The sequence below is a fragment of the Caenorhabditis remanei genome, chromosome V (genome assembly GCF_010183535.1).
Source record: "Caenorhabditis remanei strain PX506 chromosome V, whole genome shotgun sequence".
In the NCBI taxonomy this organism is placed as follows: Eukaryota; Metazoa; Nematoda; class Chromadorea; order Rhabditida; family Rhabditidae; genus Caenorhabditis; species Caenorhabditis remanei.
The window spans coordinates 20,050,423-20,070,624 of NC_071332.1; the positions used below are offsets into that span (position 1 = coordinate 20,050,423).

Here is a 20,202-nt window from a genome sequence, read left to right on the forward strand (position 1 = left end):
CGTGGCAAAATCAAAAAAATCAGCAACACGGAAAACTATATAATTGTTATCAACTAGGAGAGAAAGTGACAAAAATTTCGGAGTCTAGAAAAATGACAATCAGCAATGCCACTTTTCGTTGGGCATTAAGTCTTACTGATATTATGCCAACAATGTCATTCGAAAATGAAACTATTATAAGACGAAACAAAAAAGGTGTAACCACAATTCTCGACGGTTACCAAAAAGTATTTCCCATCAAACATAAGTGGAAAGTAACAATTATGCCACCGTCAAACTAATTGCATTGATTGCAACGCGTCGGTTCACCACCATCTCAAACGGTGCACATGGACAAAAGAAGATTCAGAGTAACGTCTTTATTTCATAGACGCCCATAATACGTGACATTTTTAGAAGTAAAATCTTTAAGTGTTTGCCACAGTTGAACTTATTTGATTCAAATTTTCAGCTGGTGCAACTTCAATCTTAGCCGTTGTTACACAGGGACAACAAAACAATTTGAACACGGCATTTTTTGACTTCAATGACGTTAAAATAGTCATAAAATGTCTTCTGTTACAACCCAGATAAGTTATTTGTAGTACTAGAACAATAAAAAAGTCGTCAACATCCCTGGCCAATGATGTCGTCGACTGGGCTAAATAAATATATAGAAACACAACCTGAAATGATAATTTGAAAAAGAAAAGTTAATAATTGTCACATTACTCACGAATTTTTCGATGATGATCACGAATAATTGGCAGATTACATATCTCAACGGGTTATTCAATTAGGAAGACGCTAGATGCTTGTACTTTTGAATATTGAATAATATAGGAATATACAATAGCGCACCGAGAAAAATGAAACAAGTCAGAGAGATATTCGTAATCTGCAAAATTAAGAATTGATTCAATTATCCTAATAAAACCACTTACCATGATGATGCAATCATACAGTTCTTCATTGAATACGAACCACAAAGTCCACGCAAATATGCATTTAAAAATTGCAAAAAAATACAGAATAATTTTAACCCACTACATCGATTTCTCAGAAAAGTTCAAAAAAATCTCTGTGCCAGGGTAAAACTATAGAAGAAACCGTTGTTTAGCCAGCAACGACAATAAAATCTGATTCACATCACTAACAACTTGCCAGGTCAGCAGAGAAGTAGGTATCATGATAGTGGCGGACCATGCGACCATACCCTTTTTATCTGTGCTCGATTTTAGCATGAAATCACTGGCATAAATGCAAATAAACGATAAATAAGTTAGCTTTACACTGTTGTAGCAATTTTCGATAACTTGGTATACTGCCGTAGCCTTGTCGTATTCCGTGTTCATCCGATGGACATGAACGTAGAATGGAAAAACGATAATAGCTATCAATAGGTATGAACATTTGATTATGTCAGCATTGTCATAAATGTAGTTAAGCAAATCAATAAGGTTTTGGGAGAAGAAAGAAGGCATTTCGAAAAAAAATGTTGTGATGAAATAATGCAAAAGAGTTTATGAGCAGGTGTATTCAACTTTTCTTATTATAATTTATAAAAAATTATCAAAGCCAATGCTGCACGACTTCGAACAATAAATCACAATTCTTAATCATAACTGTTATATACTTCAAATCAAAACGATGTGGCATTTTAGCAGACGACAAGTCAAGCAAAACCTTTGAGGAATTGTTGGGAGGCCCATCCAGAACATAGGCTCCACATGTTTCCTGAAATAACTTCAATTATAGCAGTCCACAAAGGTCAAACTTACACTCATTACCATACAATCCGTCATTGTGATCCCTGTGCCATCAAAATTCACAATTTCCACAGTCCACACAACATCTGGCGTGGGGAGAAGATCTATCCCGAATTGGTATGGAGCAAAACGGGGGGCTGCTATGGATAAGAGCATGGCAAGCGATTCCATTTCAGACAATGTGTTGAAAACGAGTGGATAAAATCCGTCATCGAAAGCTACTATTGTGATAGCATTGGTAGAAGTTGCGACTTCTTTGTTAGTCATTTTATATATACTGGTTTGATTGGTGAGAGTTCCTTCGATGATATAGATATTGGAATAGATGTTCAGGTTGTCAATATTCAATGGGTAGCTCATTGCGATCTGAAAACAATTTGTCGGATTGATTGATTGGATCTAAGGATTAAAAGATCCAAAAATCTAAGGATCTAGGAATCTAGGTATCTAAGGGTCTAGGGATCTAGGATCTAAGGATCTAGGAGTCTAGAGATCTAAGGATCTAGAAATCTAAGGATCTAGGGATCTAAGGATCTAAGGATTTAAGGATCTAGAGATCTCAGGATATAAGGATCTAGGGATCTAAGAATCTAGGGATCTAGGGATCTAGGGATCTAAGGGTCTGGGGATCAAGGGATCTAGGGATCTAAGAATCTAGGGATCAAGGGATCTTAGAATCTAAGGATCTAGAGTTAACAGATCAAAAAATGTGAAAACCCTCTCACCGGCTCATTCCCAACCATTGTCACCGAACTAAACACACCCGATCCATCGCTCATGGCGGCAGACAACCGATAGTAGTTCATCTCAGATCCAGTCTTCATTTGAATCGTCGGACCAATGTTTGCTGAAATCTCATATTTAAAAAATACTTCATTCAACAATACCTTTTAAATAAAGCACACTGATCGAAAACTTTGAATCCATGAACACACTTTTCGTGGTCACTTGAATACTCATCTGAGCACCGGGTATCACTTTGTATTCCAAATCGAAGTTTCTCATCCCGGTCCGGCTAAAAATAATTATAGCGATCTGTGTGTCCAGATGTCTAATCTTACTTGTTATGAATAGTCCGGAGACCCGTCATGTCTGTAACAATAATATAATCATTGACACCTTTCAATCCATTTCTCAACACAACATGTGCGTATAGACCACTGGTAGCATTCACTGGAACAGTGATCTGAAATTATAGAGAAATATTTCGTACTTTAAATTAAAGAATCCCACTTTATAAACACAATTAAAATTTGCTGGCAATGGTTGCAATTCTTTAGATGGTCCTGGTATGAAAATCTGGTTGCCAGCATAAATTTGTGAAGCTGGAATTTGAGAGCAGTCTGAAATATACACATTTTTTGGTTATTTCTAGTGTCACGCTAACCTAACGCCCAGGAGCCACTGGCAGCAAATATGGGTAGTATAGAAATTAATTTCATTTTGCTGAAACTAAAAATTCTCGGTTTGCCGTCAAATTTATACCATGTTTATTAACACTTTCTTATCAATTGAATCTTGTCATAATCTTTGACTCTCTCTAGAAACGCCCAGGATTATCACACACTTAGATAACTATTTTCATTGATTTTTTGATTTTAGAAAGATGATTATTTACTGATAAGACATGTAAGGAGATGTTGAGTCAGCATCAATAAAAACTTTATTTCGTTTAGTTATCATAAGACTTGACACCAAATACAAAGTCACAATCTAGGTTAATCACTGAAAAATATTTCAGGTCAAATGACTTCGGCATAGTCGCATTCGCGATATCCATGATAACTTTTGATGAGTTATTTGGCGGTCCGTCTACCACATAAGCGTTGCAGGTGTCCTAAATCACAAAAGTTTTGTTATGTCCGTATCAAATAGGTACGTACACTTCTGATAACCAGATCCTGCATGATGATTCCAGTGGAGTTGAAGTTGACGACTTCTAAGACTTCCGTGAATCCTGAGAAGAAAGTTTTCATGTCGACGTATTCTGGGATCACAGGTGTCGTGGCATAGGCAAACATGGCGGTGTACTGAAAGACGGAAATTTTGAGTTCCTAGATTCTGAGTCATAAATTTTCAGCCCTAGATGTTGAATCCAGAATTTGGGATCATGATTTCTGGATTCAGAAGTCTAGATTAATGATTCTGTCTTACGGGTCTTGGTACAACCTGAGTATGGGATCTAAGGATGGACTTCTGAATTCCTACTTGAGATTCCTGATCTCACATTTTAAGCCTCAGACCTCAGACTATGCGCTTCAGATCTGGGCATCAGATCTTGCAACCCGTACCGATGAATCTCAAATCTTGAATCAGGACGGCGAGCCTTAAGGTCTTGGACCTAAGACCTCGGATCACAGTCTTTGAACTTTGGATATGAGATCTCAAGTCTACGATTTCAAATCTCGGACCTAACTAGGGAAAGATCCCGAGTCAAGATGGAGTTACGCGTCGAGACCTATATGGCTGCAAAGGAAATTAGCTGGGATTTCAAAAGGTTTTCAAATTTTGCTAATATTTCCTTAGAATCGAGATCAGAGCTGAACATTGAGCTCAATTTTCACGATTCATGGATGCGTGCAGCTAAATTTAAAAATAGTTTGGAAATCCCAGCCCAAGTCTTTTCCAACCATATAGATTTCGACCCGTAACTCCATCTTGACTCGGGATCTTTCCCTAGTAAGACTTTGGGGTTTTGTCGGCGGACAATAGTCCTCCAACCTGGTTCCTCGGACCTCAAACCTCAGAGCATCACCTAAAACCTCGTACATCAGGTTTCGGACCTTACACCCCGTATCTCAGATCTTAGACGGCACACCTTATATCCTCGACCTCTCCCTTACCTGCTGAGCCTCCGAATACCTATTGAACACCAACGGAATACTTCCATCTTCAAACGCGATTATTGTCAACGCATTAGATTTCGTATTGAACACTTGATAATCCACACTTGCCAATCTAAAAACGCGTGTTTGATTCATAAAAGTCCCATCGATCACGAAACAATCCCAACAGGTGATCACTCTATTATCCTTTCTGCCGACGTACATATAGATCTTAAATTGTATGTTAATAAGCTTAGAATGCTGAACTCTCACCGAATCCTTATCCGTAAAAGTTCTGGAACTGAACACATTTCTACCATCTCTTATTGTTGCCATTTCGAAATAATTCATCTCAGATCCGGTCTTCAACGTGCTGGTAGGTCCGATGGGTGCTAAAAATTCCAACTTTTTGGCTGAGAATTCAAAGAATAATTACCATTATGATACTCCACAGTAATCGAGAACATAGAATTCATAAGAACACTTTTCGTGGTGACTTGAATAAAAAATTGGGCTCCTGGGAATACGAGATACTCAAATGGAAAACCACCGATTCCGGTTCGGCTGGAAAATTTTTGAAAAATTGTAAATCTTTGTGAAAATGTTAGTTCCACTTATTCATAGTAGTAGTCTTCCCATCAACATCAGTAACAATTATTAAATCATTGGCACCTCTAAGTCCATTTTTCAGTATAACTTTCGCATAGAGTCCGGTATCATAGTTGACAGGTGGGAGGATCTGAAACTATGTAAGTGGTACAAAATATAATTGCCTAATTACCTGATAAGTGCAATTATAATTAGCAGGCAAGTGATGATGTACTTCTTTGGCAACCGACAATAAATTCAGAACATATGCGTTCATCCCCTTGCTAAACATCACAAACGTCATGTAATTCGATTCTGACTCGTACACAGTGTAATTGAAGTTTTTGAATGTAAATACTCTCTTTTGATCTGTGATATTCCCATCAATCACAAAACAATTTGGAAAATCAATTTGAACAGAAATGTAGTAGACTTGAGAAACAACAAGCTGGAAAAGATAAAATAAAGAAAAAAAGTATAGCAAACCATAAAACCAACCTGTTCATTTGCCGAGAATGTCACAGAATTAAACACGCTGGTATCATCTTTTAATAGTGCCAAGTCAACATAATTAATTTCATCTCGAATCATCGGTTTAGTCGGGCCAATGTTCACTAAAATTTTTATTTAAAAAACTGTTTTTTTTTCCATTATTGGATCACCTTCATGCCACTCCACTCTGATCAAAAACATCGAAGCCATGAACATATCCCCAGTTTTAATTTCAAACAACATCGAAGATCCAGGTATAACAATGTAATTATAATAATTTATATCAGGGTCCCAGTCGTTGGCCCCTGTTATATCTGTCACTATAATTTTATCCTGAAATCCATTCATATTGCTTATCAATGTCACATTTGCATATAGTCCTGTTGTAGGGCTAGTTGGAGCTGTTATCTTAACAATATTATATTTTTTAATAAGATGTTAAGAATAAAAGTTACCACATAAGTACACGAGTAATTGGCAGGTATTGGTTGTAAAGAGTTTCCAGGGATAGAAATAGTTTGGCCGTCTGAGATTTGAAGTTGTTTGCAGTCTGGAACCGGAAAAATCAATTGCAGAACAATAATTAAAGTTAATAATTACATGCTCGATAATACACACTGATCGCCATCTTTGTGTTCATGAATAAACTCTTCGTAACCACTTCAATCATCATTTCACGTCCAGGAGTTACTATATATCTATAAGGGTCCCCTCCAATTCCAGTTCGGCTGAAATTCATGAAAATGTTCCAGCCATCCACACTCACTAAACTCACTTATTCATTCTTATTGTGTTTCCATTTTCTTCAGTGACAATAATATAGTCATTGACTCCTCTGATACCATTTTTCAACTCTACACTTGCATACAGTTTGTAAAAGGAGTGTCGAGGAACGGTTATCTTAAAATTTGAAAATTTCAAATAAAATGTTCTTGCTTACCCTATAAACACAGTGAAAATTAGCTGGTATCGATTGTAAATCCCATTTCCTCCTGGAATATGAATTTCATTTCCCTCATAAACTTGGGTGTCTTGAATTTGAGTACAGTCTGAAAAAAATTAAGAATAGAATAGCAATTTTTGTCATTAGCCAACTCACTAAGAGCAATTATATAATTTATAGAATAGATGAGTAGAATAAAAAGTTTTAGCCACATTTCCAAAAAAAAAATAAACCAATAAAAAAGGAAGAATTGTGAGAAGTTCTTATCAAGTGACCTTTGCGAAAAGGAAGGTAACGCCCAAATTAGTCAGAATTTTTAATGTCCACTTGATAACACTTTTTAGTTGCAATTTTGTTGTTTGGAAAATTTGGCCTATAATTTCAGAATCACTCTGAATTTACTGTAAACAAAACGTTTCCTTGCATGATTAGAATTTATTGTTAATGCACAAATGATATCAGTAAAACTTGATACCAAAAGAAAAATGACATTGCTCATTTACAATAGCAGATGGCGAGTTGCACATTTTAACAATGCAGGAAAAGAAGAAATGAATTCAAATTTCACCTGTAGTGCAAATTGTAAAAATGAGAAGCTTAGAAGGTCAAAAATTGTTTTGAATTTCCTAGTTTATTGATTGAAACATTTAAAAGTACAACTTAAAGAAACAAAGAAAAAAGTATTTACAAAAAAGACAAGAATAGAAATAACCGGGATAAAAAATACACAGAAATTGAGAAGGTTAATCAGAATTACTTTGTCTATGAGCTTTCTTACTCCTATATTTCTCCATTGCAGTAATTGGACGAGTCTTCTTATACTTCCTCTGGTATATAAAACAAGCATTGCACAAAATTCCATTCTCCGATCGAACATTCCTCCATTGACATGTTTCCGCGACGAAGCAGTTGGAGCATTGTTTGGGAGAACCCTGGGGACGATGTGGTGTGGTGGTGGTTGGTGGCGTCATTGTAGAAGTTGGTACCATAGGACAGAATGGAGACGTCGTTGAGAGCATTGGGCACGGGGTGGCAGTTGAAGATGAAGTTTCTACTTGAATTCAAGTGATCACAGCCCGGGACAGAAAACAGCTCTTGAAATCATTAATTTCGAGTCTATCGGGAATAGAATCACTGATTTAAACATTCAAAGCGTGGGTCTTTTTTGAGTAGAAAAAAAAAAATTTCATTTCCAGAAAACCTGCAAAGCATACGTTGTCTCAGGCTCTCCTAGCAATTCGAATATTTTGTTGGATTTATCAACTGCTGTAATACCGCACTATATTGATGTAAATAATTTATCAGTGGTTGCTGAGGATTGTGCTTTTACAATGGATATCGAAGCGTCTGATGGCGGGGTATTGGAATTGAATTAGTATTTATGAAAAGGTTTTTAATTAAAAAAATTACTATGAACCGGCATAAGACAAAAAATAAAATATATGTACTTTTCCTGTTTTGCATATATTTTAAATGAAAATCTCACGGTAAAAAATTGCTTTGAATTTCCTAGTTTATTGAGTAAAGTTTAAAAAAGTACAACTGAAACAAAGTAAAAAAAAGTATTTACAAAAAAGCAAGATTAGAAATAACCGGTATTAAAAATACACAGAAATTGAAACGGTTAGTCAGAATTACCCTGTCGATGAGCTTTCTTACTCCTATATTTCTCCATTGCGGTAACTGGTCGAGTCTTCTTATACTTCCTCTCGTAGATGAAACAAGCATTGCACAAAACTCCATTCTCCGATCGAACATTTCTCCATTGACATGTTTCCGTGACGAAGCAGTTGGAGCATTGTTTGGGAGCATCCTGGGGACGATGGGGAGTGGTGGTGGTGGTTGGTGGTGTCATTGTAGAAGTTGGCATAGGATAGAATGGAGATGTCATCGAAAGCATTGAGGACGGAGTTGCAGTTGAAGAAGAAGCTGATGAAGTATTTGGTGTTGCAAAAGTAGAAGTTGGCATTGGAGGCGTCATTGAGAGGAGTGTTGGATCAGAACCTACGGAGGTACTTGGAGTTGACATCGTAGAAGTTGACGGAGAAGTCATGAATGAATATTCAGAAGACGTCGGCTGATCATAAGTGAATCCATGTTGATAGTAATAATTGACCCAGTTCCAGTAATCAGTGTTAGGGTAGTAGCCAGAGTAGGTAGGGGTGGAGGAATAATCAACATCAAATGTTGGGAGAGGATAAGAAAATGGATCCATAGTCACAAGAAGGAAATGGGTAAAGAACTGAGCATCCTGGCTCTTTATATACCCATAAGCATGATGACAAATCGGGAGCATCTTCACATATCTAGATGTCTGATAGTGGGGATGATGACAATTCTTACTGTAATTGAGAGTTGTCAGCGTCTTCCCAGGAGCAAAGTTGAGCTGATTGCGGGATTCGGACTAACTAGTAGCGCCTTTACATATGCAGCTATCTGAGGGGGGGATGATGACAATTTTTAGTGTAACTGAAAATTGTCATCACTTTTATCTTCCCAGGAGGAAGACTAGACCTTTCGAAAGATTTTAAGCTTTATTAAAATTGTTGTATTAAAAATCTTTTCATATGTAAATTCTAATTCAATTCTAATACCTCGCTATCAAGCGCTGCAAAACTAATTGCAAAATCACAATCCTCGTCAACCAGTGAAAAATATTTTACATCCAAATCGTGCGGTACTTCAGCAGTTGACAAATCCAACAAAATGTTCGAACTGCCAGGAGAACCTGAGACAATGTATGCTTTGCAGGTTTCCTGTATATGAAATATAGTTTTTTTCAAGTAGGGAAGACTTACACTATAAATGACTAAATCGGTAACTTTATTTCCGATATATTCGAAGTTGATGATTTCCCATGCTGTTTTCTGTCCCGGGTTGCATTCACTTGAATTCATTGAGAGTTGGAGCCCATAGTCGGATGACAGAGCAAATGGATAGTAATACTGCAAAAATATTCAGTTCTCTTTGAAATTTTCAAATGGTACCATACCTCTTTGGCAACCGACAATAAATTCAAAACAAATGCGTTTGTCCCCTTGCTAAACATTACAAACGTCATGTAATTAGATTTCGATTCGTACCCAGCGTAATCAAAGTTTTTGAATGTAAATACTTTTTTTTGATCTGTGATATTCCCATCAATCACAAAACAATTCGGAAAATCAATCTGAACAGTATTATCGTAGTAGGCATAAGTTACAACGAGCTGGAAAAAACAAAATTCGTAGATTTATCCATTATAATCAACCTGTTCATTTGCCGAGAATGTCACAGAATTGAACACGCTGGTATCATCCTTCAATAGCGCCAGGTCGACATAATTTATTTCATCTCGAATCATCGGTTTAGTTGGGCCAATGTTCACTGAAATTTTTAATTAAAAACTTGTTTTTTTTTTCATTATTTGATCACCTTCATGCCACTCCACTCTGATCAAAAACATCGAACCCATGAACAATTCCCCAGTTTTAATTTGAAACGACATTGAAGATCCAGGTATAACAATGTAATTATAATAATTTATATCACGGTCCCAATCGTCGGCACCTGTTATATCTGTCACTATAATTTTATCCTGAAATCCATTCATGTTGCTTATCAGTGTCACATTAGCGTATAGCCCTGTTGTAGGGCTGGTTGGAGCTGCTATCTTAACAAAATTATGTTTTTTAATGAGACGGTCAAAATAAAAGATACCAAGTAAGTACACGAGTAGAGGGTAGGTATTGGTTGTAAAGAATTTCCCGGGATAGAAATACTTTGACCGTCTGAGACATCCGAGTCCGGAAGTTGTTTGCAGTCTGGAAATAGAAAAAGAAATATCAGAATTAAAAACTAAAAGTTGCATACACGCTCGATAATACACACTGATTGCCATCTTTGTGTTCATGAATACACTCTTCGTAACCACTTCAATCGTCATCTCACTTCCAGGAGTTACTATATATCTATAAGGGTTCCCTCCGATTCCAGTTCGGCTGAAATTTGAAAATGTTCCTATTATCCACACTCTATACTCACTTATTCATTCTTATTCGGTTTCCACTTTCTTCAGTGACAATAATATAGTCATTGACTCCTCTGATACCATTTTTCAACTCTACACTTGCATATAGTTTGTAGGCGGAGTCTCGAGGAACGGGTATCTTAAAAATCGAAATTTTCAAATAAAATGTTCTTGCTTACCCTATAAACGCAGTGAAAATTAGCTGGTATCGATTGTAGATCGCCATTCCCTCCTGGAATATGAATTTCACTTCCCTCATAAATTTGGTTGTCTTGAATTTGAGTACAGTCTAAAAAAGTGAGGTTGAAGTATTCATGGTTTTTAAATAGACGACTCACTAAGAGCAGCAATGTTACTTATAGAATAAATGAGTAGAATACAGAGCTTCAGCCACATTTCCAAAAATTGAAACAAAAAGAAGGGAAGAATTATAAGTATAAATAGGGCTTATATACTTAGAAATTCTCATCAAGAAACACTTGCGGAAAGGAAGGCAACGCCCAGATTAGTCAGAATTTCTATTTTCAACCTGATAACACTTTTTAGTTGCTATTTTGACATTTGGAGAATTTGGCTCAAAGTTTTTCATTTATTCTGCATGACATACTGTAGACAAACTTCTTCTCGCATAATACGAATTTTTTTTAATGTACAAACAATATCAGTAAGACTTGATACCAAACGAAAAATGACATTGCTCATTCACAATAGCGGACGGTAGATTGCACATTGTAATTGTGCAGGAAATGCTAAAAAGATTATGCTCATTCTACAAAAAATGTTCCATTTTTTTATTTTTCCTGTATTTTTGTTAACATATTTTATTACATTGTCCTTGTACTTATAAAAACAATTTTTTTTCTCCATATTTTCTATTTACCCGGAAGATTTAGTAAGTCAGAATGATATACATACTCATTAATGAGCAAATTTCATTAAATAAACTATCATGGGCGTTGTCTTTGTGTTTACGAGAATTAAACAATATTAATTATAAGCTTTGACTGATAAGAAGAGTTTTCGTTAGGTTTAAACCAATTATAATTGACTTTTTTTTCATTTTGTGGTCTTTTGAAGAACGAAAATGATTCTGAAACGTTTATTATTGTGTTTCATAATAACGCAGGCTCATGGTAAGTATTAACATTGAACATTTTTAATTCTCAATTATAGAAAACTACCTGTGCAACCAGATCGAAGATCATCAAATTTTTGACGGGAGCACTGTATACATACCGGGAAAGTCTATTGAGATGGAGACCATTTCTAAGAGTTTTAATTGTATTTACAAGGTAAATCTCTCCCTAAATTTCATAGTTTCTGTCAATTTTAGATAAGAACACCGGGAAATTCCACCGGAAGTTTATATGCAGAAGTCGAGTTGCGGAATGGGATTCGAGGTGTCAATGACTATATAAGAGTTATCGATGCAGATGGGAACTGGGACATGATGAATAAGTGAGTCTTATAAAGGGCGTGGCCCCAACTGAAATTTTTCTCTGCAGTCGCACTGGAATCGGAGGAATCCCTAGAACATTTCTTATTTCTCCAGGGGGCGAGATGAGTATTCATGTGGTGACAAAGTTTTTGTTCATGAACTCAAAGTTTTCGATTACTGTGAAGTATTATCGAGCAAGTTGCAAAATAATCCTTGACTCGGAAATGTTCGATGGAAACATTGTTTATTTACCTGGACCCACTTTGGAGCCACTTCCCGCCAATTTCTCTTGTACCTATGAAATTCCAGCACCAGCAGATGGTTTATATGCAAGAGTCACAATAATAAGAGGGTTAGATAAACCAAATGATACAATTACAGTCATTGATATTACTGGGGAGGAGATAATCATAAACAGGTAAATTAAACAAATGGTGCAACAATCGATTATCAGATTTTTTGTAGCACCGACGTCTCAGATTCAAATCACCCATATTGGTATGTTTTACCGGGATCCGTGTTAACTATGAAGGTAACTACTGCTATAGATTCTATGAACTCCTCGTTGTTAATATCAGTGGAGTACCTCAAAGGTAATTTGAAAGAATTCAAATCCCAAATAGCACACTTTGATATTTCAGCTAATATAGGTCCGACTAGAATAATGAGAGCAGACAGCGAAATTAACTTTGTCGATATGTCGACTTTGCGAAATGAAAGATATGACTTTTGCTCGATAACTTTTTTGAGCGACGAGAGGGTTTGTTAATGTTATCGAAATCTGAATCTAAATACTGTCACAATTTAGATTGTATTAAACCACGCATTTAAAGGAGACACAGTTCGCGAGAATCCGGATCGGTTTGTTATTGATGGTACGTTCAGTGAGCAGATAAAAGTCTATCGTTTGGACACATTGGACCACTGGTCTCTTTTTCAAACAAAATCAAAAGCCATCACGATTGTCACATTTATTGATGGATTTGAAGGTTTTGTTCTGAATAGAAAGTCGGAAAGCGATAAGGTGAATACCAAAATCAAAATAATTCAATTCAATTCATTTCAGTTTTATTTTATGGATGCAATTGCCACTGATCCCATATACCTTTATCCCTTCGGGATGCGAGCTAGTACACCTGATGCCGTTATGGCTACAGAGGTTGTTCATTTTGAAGCCAGAGGAATTTTGGTTCAGAACTTGAAAATTCACAGTGTAGGATGAGATTTATGCAATTCAAAATCTGACTGAGAAATTCAGGAGGTCTGCAAAGCATATATAATCGATGGCGCACCAAATAACTCATCAAAAGTGATCATGGATTTTTCGAAGCCGGTGAAAATGCCTCAGATTTTGGATTTACGATATTTTTCTATAATTGGCGTGGATTGTGACTTTGAGTTTTCCATTTCATCTATCAATACTTGAGTCTTATATGTATATATTTTTTTAGGCGCTGAATTTAATGGTATAACTGGTTTTTCTCGAAAATGTTTAGTTTTCGCAGAAACCCCTAATTTGGGGGGGTGGCATAAACTTATGACGCGCACTGTATAAACAAAATTAAAATTTGCTGGCAATGGTTGCAATTCTGCAACCTTCTCTTCTTAAACCCATTAGGTATGGGGGGTGAACGTTTTGTAATTTGAAAAACGTTACAATTTTTTCATTTCTCACTAGCCAAAATGTCACGCTTTGTTGACCGTTAATAACTTTGTCCGTTTTTCACATTTTCACCTAATTTTTATTTGACTATTAGGAATAGGCTGTCCCGTCATTCCTGGAAAATTTGGTGTTGATACCATCATTGGTGGCCGAGCTATGAGCCGTAGAGTGAAAGTCACTTTTTTTTAGCTTGAAAAGTTTGTATTTTAAATGTTTTTCAGTGAAAATACATTCGTGACCTTTCAATGACCAAAGCCTAGAACAGTGACAATAACAAATTTACTTCCATTCATTTCAATTACGATAAGTAGGCGGCTATAATTAAAGGCCCGGGAAGAATTTCTGACGCAGGGCAACAGGGCCAAAGGCCCTGTTTTACTCTGGCTCAGGGCCGCAGGCCCTGGAACTCTTGAAGACCCGGGAAGCATAGCGGACCCCGCCGGCAGGCGGGTGACGCTAGTCTTTAGATGGTCCTGGTATGAAAATCTGGTTGCCTGCATAAATTTGTGAAGTTGGAATTTGAGAGCATTCTGAAATTACAACAATTTTTTGGTTATTTCTAGTATCAAACTAACCTAAAACCCAGGAGCCACTGACAGCAAATAATGAAAGTATAGAAATCAATTTCATTTTGCTGAAACTAAAAATTCTCGGTTTGCCGTCAAATTTATACCATGTTAACTAACACTTTCTTATCAATTGAATCCTGTCATAATCTTTTACTCTCCCTAGAAACGCCCAGGATTATTACACACTTTGATAACTTTTTTCTGGTTTTTTGATTTTAGAATGGAGATATTTATTTCTTAGTTATCATAAGAGTTGACACCAAATTTAAAATCACAATCCAAATTAATCACTGAAAAATATTTCAGGTCAAAAGACTTCGGCATAGTCGCATTCGAGATATCCATGATAACTTTTGATGAGTTATTCGGCGGTCCGTCTACCACATAAGCGTTGCAGGTGTCCTAAATCACAAAATTTTTGTTATATCCGTATCAAATAGGTACGTACACTTCTGATAACCAAAAAGTTTTCATGTCGACATATTCTGGGAGGTTATGGCGGTGTACTGGAAAACTTGAATTTCAAAATTGCCGAGTCCTAGATTCTGAGTCATGAATTTCCAGCTGTAGACTTTGAATCCAGGATCTGGGATCATCATTTCTGGGTCCATAACTAATGGTTCTGTGTCATGGGTGTAGAACCTGTACATCTGAGTATGGGCTCTAGGGCCAGATACCCCGTGTTCTTTAGATTCCTGATCTCACACTTTCGGCCTCAGACCTCAGACCATGCACTTTAGATTCGGACCTCCGATCTTCAATACCGTACCGATGGATCTCAAATCTTCAATCGAGACAACGTCCCTTAAGGTCTTGGACCTGAGACCTCAAACTTTATACTTGAAGCTTCAGACCTCTGTCCCTGAACTTTGGATATCAGATGTCAAGTCTACGATTTCAAATATCGGACTTAACTAGGGAAAGATCCCGAGTCAAGATGGAGTTACGGGTCGAAACCTATATGGTTGGAAAGGAAATCGGCTGGGATTTCAAAAAAGTCTCAAATTTTAAAAAATATTGCCAAGAATCGAGATCAGAGCTGAACATTGAGCTCAATTTTCACGATTCAGCTAAATTCAAAAATAGTTTGGAAAACCCAGCCTAATTCTTTTCCAACCATATTGGTTTCGACCCGTGACTCAATCTTGACTCGGGATCTTTCCCTAGTAAGACTTTGGGGTTTTGTCGGCGGACAATAGTCTTAACCTGGTTCCTCGGACCTCAGAGCCTCCAACTTTAAACCTAAGATCTTGGACATCCGGTATCATCCCTTACACCTTGAATCCCAGATCTTAGACGCTATTGAAAACCAACGGAATGCTTCCATCTTCAAACGCGATTATTGTCAACGCATCGGATTTCGTATTGAACACTTGATAATCTACACTTACCAATCTAAACACGCGTGTCTGATTCATAAAAGTCCCATCAATCAAGAAACAATCCCAACAGGTGATCACTCCATTATCCTTTCTGCCGACATACATATAGATCTGAAACTATACGTCAATAAGCTGAGGAGGCTGAACTCTCACCGAATCTTTATCCGTAAAAGTTCTAGAACTGAACACATTTCTACCATCTCTTACTGTTGCCATTTCAAAATAATTCATTTCAGATCCGGTTTTTAATTGACTGGTAGGTCCGATGGGTGCTAAAAATTCCAACTTTTTCGCTGAGAATTCAAAGAATAATTACCATTATGATACTCCACAGTAATCGAGAACAAAGAATTCATAAGAACACTTTTCGTGGTGACTTGAATGAAAAATTGGGCTCCTGGGAAGACGAGATACTTAAATGGGAGACCACCTATTCCGGTTCGGCTGGAAAATTTTTGAAAAATTATAAATTTTTGTAAAAATGTCTGACACACTTATTCATAGTAGTAGCCTTTCCATCTACATCAGTAACAATTATAAAATCATTGGCACCTCTAAGTCCATTTTTCAGTTTAACTTTTGCATAGAGTCCGGTATTATAGTTGACAGGAGGGAGGATCTGAAACTATGTAAGTGGTACAAAATATAATTGCCTAATTACCCGATAAGTGCAATTATAATTAGCAGGTAGCAATTGCAAACTTCCATTCCCACCAGGAATATACACAATGTTTCCGTTATAAATTTGCGCGGGTTGGATTTGAACACAATTTAGAGCTGAGCACCCGGTGATGGTTAACAAGAACAGAATCAGTAACATTTTCGAATTCAATAATGCTGATAATTCCCTTTCGCTTTTATAGTCACGTATCTCTTTATATGATCTCATTTTATGATAGTTCGTGACAAAATCAAAAAAGACAATTGTTATCAAAAAAGAAAGTGACGACTGATCTGTGTACTCTGTGTATTAATGACACATACGTACTGCAATGGAAAATGATGAAAACTGATTGTTGTCATTGCAAAGTTGATTGGATCGTATTCATATGAAATGACGGGATAAAAAAGTTTCACAAAGCAGGTGAATAGTTTCAATTTTTCAGATACTAGGTAAAACGCCTCAACTTTCTTATTTCCACTATTCAATTCTTTAATTTTTCTTTTTTTTTTCTAAAATGGAGAACTCAACTCTATTCCTGGAAGACCACACAAATGTTTCCACTGAAGGCCAAACTGATTATCTTCCTCCGAAATTGTTCAACTATTCCTACTGCTTATTTTCTGTTGTTTTACTCGTATTCTATGTCCGTGCATATCGAAAAAACAGAACACTCGACAAAACCCTTCCATTATTCCGGGTTACTAACCATTTCTACAATTACATCCGTATCTTCTACCTGCTAAGCATCATTGCTTTTATCGTATATCATTTGATAGGTGTTCATTGGTATATTGCATTGGTTTTTGTGGTTTTTATGGAGTATGGCTACATTTATTTGATTATAGTGTTTGTTATTATCACAAAAAGTGTACATTTGATCCTGGCGATGGTGGTCATGGTTTCAAAATTTTGGTTCCCGACTAGACATTGGTCCTGGTGGATACTATTGGCTTACATTTTAGTGATAGTGGAGGAGTTTACATCAGCAATTTTCAAAGTGAGACAACATTGTTATATTGCGTTTAACGTATTTTTGTTGGTTTCTTCAATGCTTATTTTGTTTTCTTCTCAACCATCACATCTTCACAAATCTCTTTATTGCCAACTGGTTTTCACTGTGCTTTCAAAATTGGTAAGTTTTACATGTTTTCAATCTGAAAAGGTCTAATAAGATTTCAGATCTACATCTCTGTATTTTATTTATTGATTAATTCCGACCTTGATGGTTCCATATATGCCTGCAAAATGATTGATGCATTTATGACACCGATTTTCATTCAAATATCTTATTTATGGTGTGCCAGACATAAGACAAATAGAGTTGGGTATCAAACTGACAACTCTTGAAATTTATTTCAACTTTCTACTATTGTTGAGCTAATTTGATAAACAGATCTCTGTGATGTGTCTTCTACTCGATTAGCCGGCTGACAGAATATCATTCTTCCACAATTTTTATACGATAATGACTTTAACAAAGTATCCAGATTCCTCTTGTTGCATCCAAGATAGGTGATTTGGATTACTAAAGGGAGTAACAGACAATCCAGAAGTGAATTTGCCTGAAAAAGTGATCTGAGTAAAATTAAAAAACAAAATTTTCATAACGAACCATCATACCCATTTCACCAGTCAAAGTTGTATATATTGCTGGAATGGAAATACTTTTCTCAGTGACTATAACCACCAACTGCCACAGTATAAATCTGTGGGGTTTATTATGTTGAGCTGATGCCAGATTATCCAGTTTTCGAATACTAATCACAATGGGAATGTATAATAGTACCGTCAAAAACATGAAGAAGTTTAGGAAAATAAAGTGAATTTGGAAAAGTAGCAATGCTAGTTCCTGATCAACAATTACAAATACAAAAGAAATAATCTTTGTTAGTAAAGATGTTCCGTAGAGAACCCATAGAATATAGTCTAGAGTGTTTTCAGAAAAGTTTAAAAACCTCTCTGAACGTGGAAAAAAGTAGAGAGAAAAACGTTGAATAGCTAGAAGAGATAAAATTATTTGGTTCACTTCTGAGATAATCAATAAACTGAAACAAAAAAGAACACACAGCGTTAATCCAATAGCTCCAAGAGAGAGCAAATAGGCAGACACAAAACTCAGTAGCATAAGTGTAAAAATAATATAAAATTTGGTTACTATCTGCTTACAATACTGTATAATAGGAAATACTGATGTGGCCTTTTCGCGTTCAAAATTTGTCCTATAGACGTGAAGAAAAAATGGAAGGGTTAGGATTAGTAGGAAAACGTATACAGGTAGGAATATACAGATGAAAATGAAAGTGCCCGTATTTATTCTTGATATAGCATATACGGTTTCAAAAAGTTTCTCGAAATTGCTGGAGTTGGAGTCCATTAGTAAAGTAAAATGGGATTAGAAATGAAATAGTGATGATGTTACAAATATCAGCTGTCACTGATAGAGCATGGAAACAAAAAATCAAAACATCAGAGTATCTAAAAATCTGAAGATATAAAAATTCGAGTATCTAGGGATCTAGGCTCTAGGGATCTAAGGATCTAGGGATCTAAGTTTTTAGGATTCTAAGAATGTAGGGATCTAAAAATCCAGGTATCTGAGGATATAGGAATCCAGAAATCTAATGATCCAGGGATCTAAGGGTCTAGAGATCTAAGGATCTAGGGATCTAAAAGAGTTGGAGCTCATGATTAAAGTATCATGGGGTTAAAAATAAAATAGTGATGATGTTACAATTATCAGCTGTCACTGACGGAGCATGGAAACAAAAAACCAAAAAATGAGAGTATTTAGAAATCTGAAGGTTTAAAATATTTGAGGATCTAGGAATCTAAATATCCGGGATCAAAGTAATCAGGAATCCAAGAATCCAGGTATCAAGGGGAGTCTTTGGAGACGCGGCTTTCAAACGATCTATAAATTTGGTTATAAGTACTTTCGACTACGGGGAGTACATTTCGGCTGTCAAAACCTGCTAAATGTGCCTGAGAGCCAAGTTATGAGTAGCGGTCATAGGTGAGCACACAGTAGCGGTCATAGGTGAGTACACCTCCATACTCTCATATGTATCTCAGTTAAAACAAGTCCGTTTTGCATGATCTGAGGATCTAGGGCTCTAGAGATCTAATTGTAAGGATCTAGGGATCTAAGTATCTAGGCTTCGATGGATATAAGAATCTAAAAATCCAGGTATCTGAGGATATAGGGATCTAAGGATTTAAGGATCTAGGGATTTAGGGATCTAAGTATCTAGGGTTCTAGGGATCTTAGGATCATGGGAAACAAAATAGTGATCTTTACTAATAATATTCAACAGATTCCGCCTGTCTGTTTGTATGTTGCCAGCCATAACTCCCTCCGTACTGGGCCGATTTTTATGAGACCTGGATAGATAGATTGGAAATTTGACTTAGATGATGCCCGAACTTTTCTTTTTTCAAAAATATCAAATTTGACGTCTTCTGGAGACGAATCTGATTTCAACGGTAAAAAGCGTTGAGAAAAGTGTGTCCCGACAGGGTGGTAGAAAGCTCAAAACTACTGACTCGGTGTTTCTTAACTGCATTCTCGAGAGCGCTCCGGCCGCGCGTATTTGGTGTAGCGGTCTACGCAGATGACTCTCACGCATGGGGTGATGAGTTCGTTCCCGCCATGTCGGAAATGTTTTTTGCTTTTTTGCTTTGATAAGAACATAGACAGCCAGTATATGAAAGTTGTAAATAACTTTAGTTCAGTCGAGGTTTCGTAGATCAAAAGGATCCATCTTTGACGGTGTTCAAAAATTAGAATCCCACAAAAACCGTGTCAGAAGCTGATGGCAGTTTACAATAAGACTTTTGTCCGCAGCTTCATAACAAAAACTCAAAAAATACTGTTAGTGCAT

General features: G+C 36.5%; 5 protein-coding genes across 5 annotated transcripts; 1 reads left to right on the forward strand and 4 right to left on the reverse strand.

Annotated features, from left to right (window-relative positions):
* Positions 1-1,551: 1,551 nt before the first annotated feature.
* Positions 1,552-3,190, reverse strand: GCK72_021512 (uncharacterized protein; the record flags this gene model as incomplete). The annotated part of the gene is made up of 7 exons (XM_053734317.1): positions 1,552-1,716; positions 1,761-2,114; positions 2,474-2,595; positions 2,684-2,763; positions 2,810-2,934; positions 2,982-3,091; positions 3,136-3,190. 7 exons carry the CDS (start codon positions 3,188-3,190, stop codon positions 1,552-1,554), a joined length of 1,011 nt encoding a protein of 336 aa, XP_053583230.1.
* Positions 3,191-3,420: 230 nt separating this feature from the next.
* GCK72_021513 (uncharacterized protein) lies at positions 3,421-7,615 on the reverse strand (the record flags this gene model as incomplete). The annotated part of the gene is made up of 13 exons (XM_053734318.1): positions 3,421-3,585; positions 3,632-3,778; positions 4,592-4,804; positions 4,847-4,965; positions 5,010-5,137; positions 5,188-5,312; positions 5,355-5,609; positions 5,660-5,775; positions 5,824-6,061; positions 6,109-6,203; positions 6,254-6,381; positions 6,594-6,702; positions 7,354-7,615. 13 exons carry the CDS (start codon positions 7,613-7,615, stop codon positions 3,421-3,423), a joined length of 2,100 nt encoding a protein of 699 aa, XP_053583231.1.
* Positions 7,616-8,220: 605 nt separating this feature from the next.
* Positions 8,221-11,001, reverse strand: GCK72_021514 (uncharacterized protein; the record flags this gene model as incomplete). The annotated part of the gene is made up of 11 exons (XM_053734319.1): positions 8,221-8,982; positions 9,191-9,352; positions 9,395-9,541; positions 9,589-9,804; positions 9,847-9,962; positions 10,011-10,248; positions 10,296-10,399; positions 10,449-10,576; positions 10,620-10,744; positions 10,794-10,894; positions 10,944-11,001. The coding sequence occupies 11 exons, from the start codon at positions 10,999-11,001 to the stop codon at positions 8,221-8,223; spliced, it is 2,157 nt and encodes a 718-aa protein (XP_053583232.1).
* GCK72_021515 (uncharacterized protein) lies at positions 8,242-13,265 on the forward strand (the record flags this gene model as incomplete). Its single annotated transcript, XM_053734320.1, has 8 exons — positions 8,242-8,437; positions 8,481-8,608; positions 11,939-12,063; positions 12,111-12,461; positions 12,509-12,636; positions 12,685-12,803; positions 12,852-13,067; positions 13,110-13,265. 8 exons carry the CDS (start codon positions 8,242-8,244, stop codon positions 13,263-13,265), a joined length of 1,419 nt encoding a protein of 472 aa, XP_053583233.1.
* A 1,247-nt stretch (positions 13,266-14,512) lies between these two features.
* On the reverse strand, positions 14,513-16,477 carry GCK72_021516 (uncharacterized protein; the record flags this gene model as incomplete). The annotated part of the gene is made up of 6 exons (XM_053734321.1): positions 14,513-14,677; positions 15,667-15,768; positions 15,811-15,929; positions 15,974-16,101; positions 16,152-16,276; positions 16,319-16,477. The coding sequence occupies 6 exons, from the start codon at positions 16,475-16,477 to the stop codon at positions 14,513-14,515; spliced, it is 798 nt and encodes a 265-aa protein (XP_053583234.1).
* Between the last annotated feature and the right edge of the window lie 3,725 nt (positions 16,478-20,202).